Source organism: Cebus imitator, unplaced genomic scaffold (genome assembly GCF_001604975.1).
Source record: "Cebus imitator isolate Cc_AM_T3 unplaced genomic scaffold, Cebus_imitator-1.0 Scaffold63, whole genome shotgun sequence".
Taxonomy (NCBI): domain Eukaryota; kingdom Metazoa; phylum Chordata; class Mammalia; order Primates; family Cebidae; genus Cebus; species Cebus imitator.
In genome coordinates, this window is record NW_016107378.1 from 4131046 (window position 1) to 4143278 (window position 12233).

Below are 12233 nucleotides of genomic sequence, written 5' to 3' on the forward strand. Positions count from 1 at the left end.
CTTAAACCTGAGAAGTGGAGGTTGCATTGAGCCAAGATCACGCCACTGCACTTTAGCCTGGGAGAGAGAGCGAGACTCCATCATAAAAAAAAAAAAATTAAAAATTAAAAATATATTTTAAGGTGTATAATATCCTAGACCATAAAAAAGCTCAAAAAATTTTTAAAAATCAAAATTATATAGAGACCATATTTTTCAACCACAATGAAATCAAACAGGAAATCAGTCACAGGAAGATGAACTTAAAATCTGCAAATGCTTGAAGACTAAAACACACACTTCTCTTTTAAATAATCCATGAATCAAATAGGAATTCTCGTGGGAAATCAGAAAAATATGTCAAACTGAATAAGAATGAAAATACAATGTCATAATTTGTAGCAAACAGTTAAAGCAGTGGTGAAAGAAAAATCTACAGCTTGAATTACCTATATTAGAAAAGAGACAAATTCTCAAATAACCTAAGTTCTCACTTTAATAACCTAGAAAAAGAACTGCAAAGTTTATCCAAAGCATAATAATGAAAGAAATAATAAAATAATAGCAGAAATCTATGAGATTAGAAACAGAAAAACAATGTTAGAAATCATCACAATTAACAGATGGTTCTTTCAAAAGATTAGTGACCTTGACAATCCTCTAGATCCTCTAGCAAGACCAACACAAATTACCAGTATCAGAAATTAAATTAAATTAAATATCATACAGACCTGTAGACTTCAAGAGAATAATAAGGAAATTCTATAAACATCTCTATCTACATAAATTTGACAGCTTAGATTAAAATGGAGCAATCCCACAAAATTGTAAAATATTTTGACATCTAATATGCTATAGAAACTTGAATAAAACTGTAACTATTAGGAAATTGGTTGATCATTTTAAAGCTACCCCTCCCCCAGTGCCCCCTCCCTCAATATACCTTGTTCCAGATAGTTACATTGGAAAATTCTAGGAAACATTTAGGAGATAACGAACACTATTTCTACCCAATCACTGCCAAAAATAGAACTAAAATATAGAAAAGAAGGAAAAATTGCTGTATTCATTATATGAAGCTAGTATTATGCTGATATCTAAATAAGACAAAGACACTACTAAAACAAAAACTACAGAGCAATGTTCCTTATAAATGTAGATGCAAAAATCCTTAAGAGAATATAATAAGCAGAATTCAGCAATATATAAAAAAAACTATATCCCATGGTCATTGGGGATTATTCCAAAGAAGAAAGGCTGGCCAGATCAATTTTCGTAAATTAATCAATATAATCTATCATATTAACAAGTGAAAGAAGCGAATTTATATAATTATAACACTCAATGTGCAAAAAGTATCTGAATAAACTCAACACTCATTTCTGATTTTTTAAATCACTTATAAAACTATAAATAGAGGAAATTTCATCAATTGATAACATGCGCAAAAATCTCTACCTAATATTATACTTAATTGTGAATGACTAAATACTTTCCTCTCTGATTAGAAAAAAGTCAAAGACGTTCACTCTCCCCACTCTTATTTAACATAGTGCTGGTAGTTTTAGCCAATATGGTAAGGCGGGAAAATAAATAATGAGTAAATTTAGCAAAGTTGCAGGATACAAGATCCACTTAAAAAACTCAACTATATTTTTGTATGCTAATAATAAAAATATAGGCACCAAAACGAAAAATACAATACTATTTACAATTGCTTGAGGATAATTTAAATGACTAATAATAAAACTGACAAAATATGTACCAGACTTTAATGCTGAATACAATAAAACACAGATGAAAAAAATCAAAAAAGATCTAAACAAATGGCAAGACATATCACATATATGGGTTAAAAGACTCGACATAAAAATGTCAATACTCCCCAAACAGGTTTAACCTAATTTCTATCAAAATATCAATAATACTTTATGTAGATATAAACTAGATTATTCTAAAATTTATATGTAAGTGCAAATAAACTAGAATACCTTTTCAATAAATGCTGCTAAATGAGTGAACACCCATACACAAACAAACAACAATAACAAACAAACAAACAAAAAACAGGAAAAAGCANAACAAAAAAACCTCTAATAAGTCATAGAAAGTGATGGAGCAAAAATTGTGACTTAAGAGCCACCAAAAGTGTGGCCCCTTATAGAATAGCAATAAAAAGCAAAGAAAAAAAAAAAGTGGTCAGAATCAACTTTTTCAGGACTCTGGAAATTAATCAAAGGCTTGCAGCAAGCCTAGAGATGTTTAGTCAATAAAAATTGCTGAATCTCAATAAAAACAGTGAGCTTTCTGGCATTTTAACTTATATTAGTCCCATTAACCACTCTCCAGCTGTTTTTTAGCCAAGAAAAATAAAAGCATTGAATCCCAGCACTAGAGGAAATAGAAATATCATATTCTTTCAAAATTTACTATTTCATCTTTTTAGAGGCTTCCTAAAATACCCAACTGGAAAGGCTGGTCTTTTGGTTGGGCTTACTCAAATTTGTCCAGTGATAAATACTTCTTTCTGGGGGCATTTCTCTAATGTCTTAATACCACAGCTGCCTGAAGTGATCAATAATAGTCAGGGCAAACAATAAACTAACAAAAAAGCTCAACAGAAAATTCTGAAAAAATGAAATACGTTAGGGTCTTTGACATATTTTTGAGAAGCTAAAGTCTACATACATGAACAGAGCTGTGCACAGCTGTTCACATGCTTATGAAAAACCTAAGTCCTAATCTCTCACCTTTAATTGACCTCAAGTCTCTGCCCAAGCAGGAAGGGAAGGCTAAGGCAGAGTTGTAATCTTCCCACTGAGTGTTACAGTGATTCCCCACCATCTACACAGTGCCACTCAAAAAAGACTGGGAGACTTATTAGCTCTAGGCCTTTAAGGAAATTTTGTCCCATCATTAGCTGACCATACAGCTAATTGAATAGAGATTTCAATGGCCACACATAACAAAGATACAGACTTTACAGAATTAGTTCAGAAACATCTAAACAAAAAACAGTATCAACTATAACAGGAGGCAACGACAAATCTTGGGGAATAGGAATGGTCTGATTTCCAGAGTCACACATTATATAATTGGAAATGTGTTCTTTTCAACAACAACAAAAACATAACACCTGTAAATAAACAAGAAATTATGATCCTTACACAGAAAAAAATTGCAATCTACAGAGACCATCCCCAAGAAAGCTCAGAAGCTGGACTTAGAAGAAGACTTTAAATTAGCTATTTTACATAAGTTCAAAAAGCTAAAAGAAGTCATGTCTAAAAACCTAAAGGAAAGTATATGAATAATGTTTTACCAAATAAAGACTAACAATAAGGAGATTGAAATTATAAGGAATCAAATAGAAATTTTGGAATTGAACAGTACTTTCATAAACTAAAATAAAAACTAACATTAAAAATTCACTGGAAAGTCTTAATAGCAGATTTCAGCAGGCAAAAGAATAAGTAAATTTGAAAGTATGTAAATTGAAATTATCCAGGCTAAGAAACAGAAAGAAGAATGAATAAAAATGAAAAGTCCAGCAGAGGCTTACAGGACTTGATAGTTGTATACTATCAAGCGTACAAACATAATGAGAGTCTCAATGGGAAAACAAAGAGAGAATGGGGTAAAAAGAATATTTGAAGAAAAAAATGCCTAAAAGCTTGCCTCATTTTATGAAAAACATTAATTTACTCATTGATAAAGCTCAGTGAACTCCAAATAGCATATACTCAAAGAGATCTACACATAGACTCATTATAATCAAACTGCAAAAGTCAAAGACAAAAAGAGAATCTTGTAAACATGCAAAAAGCAAATTTATTATATATAAAAGACCCTCAATAAGATTAACAGCTGGTTTCTTAACAGAAACTATGGAGGCCAGAAAATATTGAGATGATATTTTTGAAAGAAAAAAACCGTTGACCATGTTTTTATATCTAGTCAAACTTCATAGAGAAAGGAGAAATTAAGAAATTCCCAGGTAAACAAAAACTGACAGAGTTTGTCACTAGCAGGCCTACCTCAAAAGAAATACTAAAGGCAGCCCTTCTGGCTTAAATAAAAGGATACCAGACAGTAACTTGAATCCACAATAAACAGAACACCAGAAAAGCAATTACACAAATGAAGGTAAAGTATGAATGTATTTTCTGTTTTCAACCTGATTCAAAAGACAACTTCATAATGCAATAAATTTAAGGAAGGGCACATAATATATAAAGATTTAATTTATGAAAATAACAGCGAAATAGGAGGAGAGAAATGAAGCCATATATGAGCCAAGTTTTTATATCCTATTTAAATTTAGTTGATATTAAAACAAATCAATTTTTTTAATACATTAAGATATTAATAGTAATCCTTAGGACAATCCCTAAGAACATAATTCAAAAATATGTAGTTAAAAAAAAAACAAGAAACCCTAAACGATACACTATAAAATATTTGTTTAACACAGATGTAGACAACAGTGAAGGAACTGATGAACAAAAAAGAAAGACATGTAGAAAACAAATAACAAAATGGCACCTGAAAATCCTATGATGTCAGTAATTAAACTTTAATGGATTAAAATTTCTAATTAAAAGTCAGATAATAAATGGTCCTGGAAAAACTAGATATCCACATGCAGAAGAATAAAGCTAGACTCCTATCTTTCATTATACACAAAAATCAATTCAAAATGGATTAAAGATTTAAATATAAGACCCCAAATCCTAAAATTACTGGAAGGAAACATTGGCAATGCGCTTCGTGACATTGGTATGGACATAGAATTTTTGGATAAGACAGTGAAGCGTGATGGCTCATGCCTGCAATCCCAGCACTTTGGGAGGTTGAGATGGGAAGATCACTTGAGATTAGGAGTTCACATCCAGCCTGGGCATAGTGAGATTCTCTGTCCACAAACAATTTAAAAATTAGCTAGATGTGGTGGCATGTGCCTGTAGTCCCAGCCCAGCTTAAGTAGGAGTTGGGTGGGAGGTGGTTGGAGCTAATATGGGAAGATAGCTTGAGCCCAGGAGGTCAAGGCTGCAGTGAGCCATGATTGCATCACTGTGCTCCAGCCTGGGCAACAAAACAAGACCCTGTCTCAAAAACACCAAAATAAAAATAAAAAACAGAAAATAAAATAATTTTGGATAAGACCTTAAATGCACAGGCAATAAAAATAAAATAAAAATAGACAAACAGGATTCTGTCAAATAAAAATCTTCTGCAGAGTAAGGGAAACAATCAATAAAGTGAGGAGACAACCTACAGAATAGGCTAAAATTGCGCATCTGACGTATATTCTAATGTTGAAAATATGTAAGGAGCTCAAATAATTCAATAGCAAAACAATAAAATAATTCAATTTAAAAATGACCAATAGGTCTGAATAGATATTTCTCAAAAGGAGACAGAGAAATGGCCAACAAGTACATGAAGAAAATGCTCAACAAAACTAATCATCAGGGAAATGCAAATCAAAACTGCAATGAGATATCCCCTCTCCCCATTTAGAATGGCCACTATCAAGAAGACAAAAAATAACAAATGCTTGTATGAATGTGAAGAAAGGGGAATAGTACACACTGCTGGTGGGAATGTAAATTGGTATAGCTACTATGGAAAATAGTATGATGTTTCCACAAAAGAATTAAAAGTAGAAATATAAAATCCAGCAGTCTCTCTATTGAATATTTATCTAAAGGAAATGAATTCAGTACGTTGAAGTAGGCATTCTTATGTTTATTGAAGCATTATTTACAATAGCCAAGTTACGGAATCAACCTAAGTGTCCATCAATTGATGAATGAATAAAGAAAATGTATATATACACAATGGGCTACTATTCAGCCATTAAATGAAGGAAATCCTGTCATTCATGGCAACATAGATAAACCTGGAGGACATTATGTGAAGTAAAATAAGCCAGACACAGAAAGACAAAAACTGAGTAACCTCACTCATAAATGGAATCTAAAGAAATTGATCTCACTGAAGTAGAGAGTAAAAGATTGGTTACCAGATGCTGGGGAGAGTAACAGGAAGGGGAATATGGAGAGATTGTCAATGTGTACAAAGTTACAGTTAGAGAAGAGGAATAAGTTCTGATGTTCTATTGCACAGGAGGGTAACTATGGTTGACAATTTTTTATTATACATTCCAAAATAGCTAGAAGAGAGGATTTTGAATGTTCTGATCACAGAGAATGATAAAATGTATGAGATGGTGGCTATGCTAAATGCCCTGATTTAATTATTACATGATGCATATGTGTATCAAAACATTGCACTGTACCCCCACAAATTTGTACAATTATTATGTCAATTAAAATAAAAAAAGAAATTTTAAAGGCAGAAATTGGTAGAATGAATATTTTAAAATTAACAAAGCATATATGTACCTAAGGACAAAGCCTCAAATACACAAAGCAAAATCTGACAGGTTGGAAGGAACACACACAATTCAACTGTAATAGTTGGACACTTCAGTCCCTCACTTTCAATAACACATAGACCAACTAGGCAGATCAGCAAGGAAATAGAACATTTGAACAACACTATTAACTAACTAGAACTAACAGACATCTAGAGAGGACTGCAGCCAACCACAGCAGAATACACACTCTTCTCAAATGCATATAAAACATTTTCCAGGCTAGATCATAAGTTAGGATGACTATAAAACAAGTGTTTAAAAGGGCTGAGGTCAAAGTATATGTTACAGCCCCAATGAAACAAAATTAGTAATTAATAATAGAAGGTTATTTGGGAAATTCAACAACATACTCCTAAATAACCAAGAGGTTAAAGAAGAAATCACAAGGCTATTTAGAAATGCTTTCAGATGAACAAAATGAAAACACAACAAATAAAAACTTAACGGAATGTAGTGAAAGTAGTTCCTATAAGACAACTTCTGACTGTAAACTCAGATTGCTCAAATCAGCAACCTCATCTTCCACCTTAACACACTAGAAAAAGAAGAATAAACTAAATCCAAAGCCCGTACACAAAAATAATGAGCATTAGAATAGAAATTAAAAAAAAAAAGAATAGAAAAAATAGAGAAAATTCACAAAACCAAGTTGGTTGTCTAAAAAGATCAAGAAAATTGATAAGCTTTTAGCTAGAATGGCCAATTAAAAATAAATCATGTTAGTAAAATTAGGAATAAGAGATGTTACTACTGAGTTTACATAAGTAAAAAGGAATATAAGAGAAGGCTATGAAAAAATTGATTCGGTTAGTAATTTTTAAAAAATGCATTTGACAATACCTGGCAGTCTTTCAGAACGAAAACCCTTGGAAAACTAAGAATGAAAAGGAACTTTCTCAACCTGATAAAGAGGACCTACAAAAAACCCACAGTTAAATTATAGTTAGTAATTTAAGTATATAAAATGATATAAAACTATTTTACTATAGTTAGTAAAATCTTTCCCCTTAAAATGAGCAACCAGTACAAAGAATCTACTCTCACTTTTATTCAACATTGTACTGGAAGTTTTAGTCAGGGCAATTAGGGAAGAAAAAAGAAACAAAAGGCATCCAAATTGGGAAGAAAGAAGTAAAACTCTCTCTTTTTGCAAATGACACAATTTGATACAAAGAAAACCATAAAGAATTCACCAAAAACTATTAGAGCTAATAGATGAGTTCCACAAGTTTGGAAGAAACAAGATTAATATATAAAGTTAATTATATTTCTATACATTAGAAATGAATAATTTGAAAATAAGGCTAAGAAAACAATTCCAGGCCAGGCATGGTGGTTCGCACCTGTAACCTCAGCACTTTGGGAGAGTGAGGTGGGAGGATTGCTTGAGGCCAGGAGTTTGAGAACAGTCATAGTCAGACCCCATCGCAACAAAAAATAGAAAAATTTGCCAGATGTGGTATTGACCGCCTGTAGTCTCAGCGATTTCCGAGGATGAGGTGGAAGGATTGCTAGAGTCCATGAATTTGAGGCTGCAATGAACCATCATCATGGTATTGCACTCCAGCTCAAGTGACAGACTAAGATCTTGTCAAAAGAAAAAGAGGACAAGAGGGGAGTGAAGGGGAGGGGAGGGAAAAGGAGGGGATGGGAGGGGAGGGAGAAGAGAAAAGGGGAGGGGAAGGGAGGGAAAGGAAAGGATAGGAGAGTAGAGGGGAAGGGAGGGAAAAGAAGGAACAGGGAAGGGAAAGAAAGGGATGGGAGGGCAAGGGAGGGAAAAGGAGGGAAAGGAAAGGAAAAGGAAGGGAGAAGGGGAGGGGAGGGGAGGGAGAAGGGGAGGGGAAGGAAGGGGAAGGGAAGGGAATGATTCCATTTGTAATACATAATAAAATAAGATACTTAGGCATCATTTTAACTGTGGAGTTGTAAGACTCATACATCTCATACACTAACAACTACAAAATATTGAAATACTGTAAGAAATATAAGACCTGAGAAGCTGTGAGGACCCGGAGCACGCAGACCTCTCCGTCTTAACGCACATCTGGGTGTCTGCAGCACTCTCCGCTTCTCTCCCGGGCGACGAGACTCGGCGGTTAGAAATCCACCATGTCTATTCTCAAGATCCATGCCAGGAGATCTTTGACTCTCGTGGGAATCCCACTGTTGAGGTTGATCTCTTCACTGCAAAAGGTCTCTTCAGAGCTGCTGTGCCCAGTGGTGCTTCAACTGGTATCTATGAGGCCCTAGAGCTCCGGGACAATGATAAGACTCGCTATATGGGGAAGGGTGTCTCAAAGGCTGTTGAGCACATCAATAAAACTATTGCGCCTGCCCTGGTTAGCAAGAAACTGAATGTCACAGAACAAGAGAAGATTGACAAACTGATGATCGAGATGGATGGAACAGAAAATAAATCTAAGTTTGGTTCAAATGCCATTCTGGGGGTGTCCCTCGCTGTCTGCAAAGCCGGTGCTGTTGAGAAGGGGGTCCCTCTGTACCGCCACATTGCTGACTTGGCTGGCAACTCCGAAGTCATCCTGCCAGTGCCGGCATTCAACGTCATCAATGGTGGTTCCCATGCTGGTAACAAGCTGGCCATGCAAGAGTTCATGATCCTCCCAGTGGGTGCTGCAAACTTCAGGGAAGCCATGCGCATTGGAGCGGAGGTTTACCACAACCTGAAGAATGTCATCAAGGAGAAATATGGGAAAGATGCCACCAATGTGGGCGATGAAGGCGGATTTGCTCCCAACATCCTGGAGAATAAGGAAGGTAAAGGCGCCGCACCGGCTCCCTTGGCGGCGGCGGGGGGGCATCATCCACACCTGCCTTTGTGGGAAAGGTGTTCTTTCCACCTGTAGTTAGTAAGGATCAAGACCCTCCAAAAGGGTTTTAAGGAGAAAAAGGAAAGCTTCATTTTTTAATTTTGTTTCATTTTTCTTTTTTTGAAATGGAGTCTCGCTCTGTCGCCCAGGCTGGAGTGCAGTGGTGCGATCTCGGCTCACTGCAGCCTCCGCCTTCTGGACTCAAGCAGTACCTAATAGCTTGAGGAGCCAAGTGTCTGTGTCTGTCCTACTGGCAGGGCAGCTCAGCTGCGGACGGCACAGCCCAGCCTGGCGGCAGGGTCCTGCCACCCAGGGCTGCCCTTCACTGAGCTTTCTCTTAGGTCCCGCTTCAGCTCTGTTGAAGGTGTGTGCCTCAAGACAGCTGATCTCAGCTCATTACTGTAACTGTATCTTGGCCAGGACAGCTGTTCCTGGGCACTAAATTTGGGAGCATTTATCAGTGGGAAAGGCTGCCTTCTTGGAAGCTGTACTGAATTTCCCACATAGTATACACCAAGAGCTCTGACCCATGGTTTCTTGCCCCAAAGCAGGAAAAAAAAAAAAGTAACTGACATTGTCAGAACTACTGGCTGGAGCCTGAACACCTCTTGATCTTTGTGTTACAGTCCCTGTGTAGCAGCTGTTGAAGGGAAGTTTTCTCTCTATCTGCCTGTTTTCCAAACCTGTTGCTGCCATCTCTTCCCAGGCCTGGAGCTGCTGAAGACAGCAATTGGGAAAGCTGGCTACACCGATAAGGTGGTCATCNTTTGACCAGGATGACTGGGGAGCATGGCAGAAGTTCACAGCCAGTGCAGGAATCCAGGTGGTTGGGGATGATCTCACAGTGACCAACCCGAAGAGGATTGCCAAGGCTGCAAATGAGAAGTCCTGCAACTGCCTCCTACTCAAAGTGAACCAGATTGGCTCCGTGACCGAGTCCCTGCAGGCGTGCAAGTTGGCTCAGGCCAATGGTTGGGGCGTCATGGTGTCTCATCGTTCCGGGGAGACTGAAGATACCTTCATCGCCGACCTGGTGGTGGGACTGTGCACTGGGCAGATCAAGACTGGTGCCCCTTGCCGATCTGAGCGCTTGGCCAAGTACAACCAGCTCCTCAGAATTGAAGAGGAGCTGGGCAGCAAGGCTAAGTTTGCTGGCAGGAACTTCAGAAACCCCATGGCCAAGTAAGCGGTGGGCAGGCCAGCCCTTCAGTCGCCTGTTGGCTGATTAGACTCCCCCCCTCGTGTCAGCTCGGGCAGCTCCAGGCCCCCCGACCAACACTTGCAGGGGCCCCTGCTAGTTAGCTCCCCTCGCCCACCACCGTGGGGTTCGCACTGCTTCCTTAGAACTTCTACAGAAGCCCAGCTCCCCGGAGCCCTCGTGGCAGCCCTAGCTTTGCAGTCGTGTAATTGGCCCAAATCGTGGTTTTTCTCGCCTCACTTTCCACCAAGTGTCTGGAGCAATATGAACCTCCAGTGTCGTCTCCGGGGTGGCCACAGGCAAGATCCCCAGTGGTTTTGTGCTCAAAAAAAAAGGCATCAGTGAACCATGAAAAAAAAAAAAAAAAGAAATATAAGACCTAAATAAATGGAAAGACATTTATGTTCCTGTAAGACTTAAAATTATTAAGATGCCAAAACTTTACAAATTAATATACAGATTCAATGCATTCTCTGTCAAAATTCCAACTGCTTCTTTTTTCAGAAATGGATAAGCTAATTTTAATATTCATATGGAATTGAAAAAAAAAAAAAACTTGAAAAAGTAAAACAGGCCAAGCATGGTGGCTCACTCCTGTAACTGCAGCACTTTGGGAGGCCAAGGCAGGAAGGTTGCTTGCATCCAGGGGTTTAAGTCCAGCCTGAGCAACATAGCAAGACCCTGTCTCTACAAAAAATTTAAAAAAATAACCAGGCATGGTGGCATGTGCTTATAGTCCCAGCTACTGACGAGGCTGATTGGGAGAATCATTTGAGCCTGAGGTCGAGGGTACAGTGAGCTGTCATCATGTCATTGCACTCAGCCTGGGTGATAGAGTGAGACACTGTCTCGAAAATAAATAAATTAACTAAAAAGTAAAACAAAGTTGGAAGACTCACCACTTACAATTTCAAAACCTACTCCTAATTTACAGTAATTAAGACAGTGTGCCAATGGCATAAGAATAGACGTATCGATCAATTTGATAGAACTGAGAGCCAGAAATGGATCCATACATCTGTGGTCAATTGATTTTTGATAAAGATACCAAAAACATTCAATGGAGAAAGAATATTATTTTCAACAAATGGCAATAAGACGATTAAGTATCTGCATGAAAAAGAAATTTGGACCACTACCTCACATCATATATGGAAAATAGATCAAAAGGCATCAAAGACCTAAATTTAAGATCTAAAACAATAAAGATGAAAACATAGATGTAAATCTTTGTAACCTTGGATTAGGCAACAGTTTCTTAGATATGACAACAAAAGCACAAGCAACCAAAAAAAAAAAAATAGATGTTTAGACTTCAACAAAATTTAAAACTTTTGTGCATCAAAGGACACAATCAAGAAAAGGAAGAGATAATACACAAAATGTCAGAAAACATCTGCTAATCATATCTCTGATAAGGATTTGGTATCCAGAATGTCTAAAAATCTTTTACAACTCAACAATAAAAAGAAATAAAATAAATTTCAAAATGAACAAACGACATGAATAAACACTTCTTAAATGGCCAAAAAGTATGAAAAGTTGCGCGATATCATTTGTCCTTAGGAAATGCTAATCAAAAACCACAAGATACCACATTGCATTCACGAACATAGTCACTTATAAAATAAACAAAACCACCAGAAGATAACAAGCATTAGCAAGAATACAGCAAAATTAAAGTCCTGATACTCTGAGAATGTAGAATGGCGCTGCCACTATGAAAAACAGTTTGTTGGTTCCTCAAAAGAATAAACAATTACCATATGATCCAGCAACTCTA

At 36.9% G+C, this 12233-nt stretch overlaps 1 protein-coding gene across 1 annotated transcript; it reads left to right on the forward strand.

The window, feature by feature from the left end:
* The first annotated feature begins 8533 nt into the window (after positions 1-8533).
* Positions 8534-10817, forward strand: LOC108305460 (alpha-enolase-like). Its single transcript, XM_017530114.2, is given in 4 exon segments — positions 8534-8555; positions 8558-9199; positions 9959-10016; positions 10018-10817. Coding segments are annotated over 4 exon segments (1143 nt in total). The 3' UTR covers positions 10439-10817.
* Positions 10818-12233: the final 1416 nt, after the last annotated feature.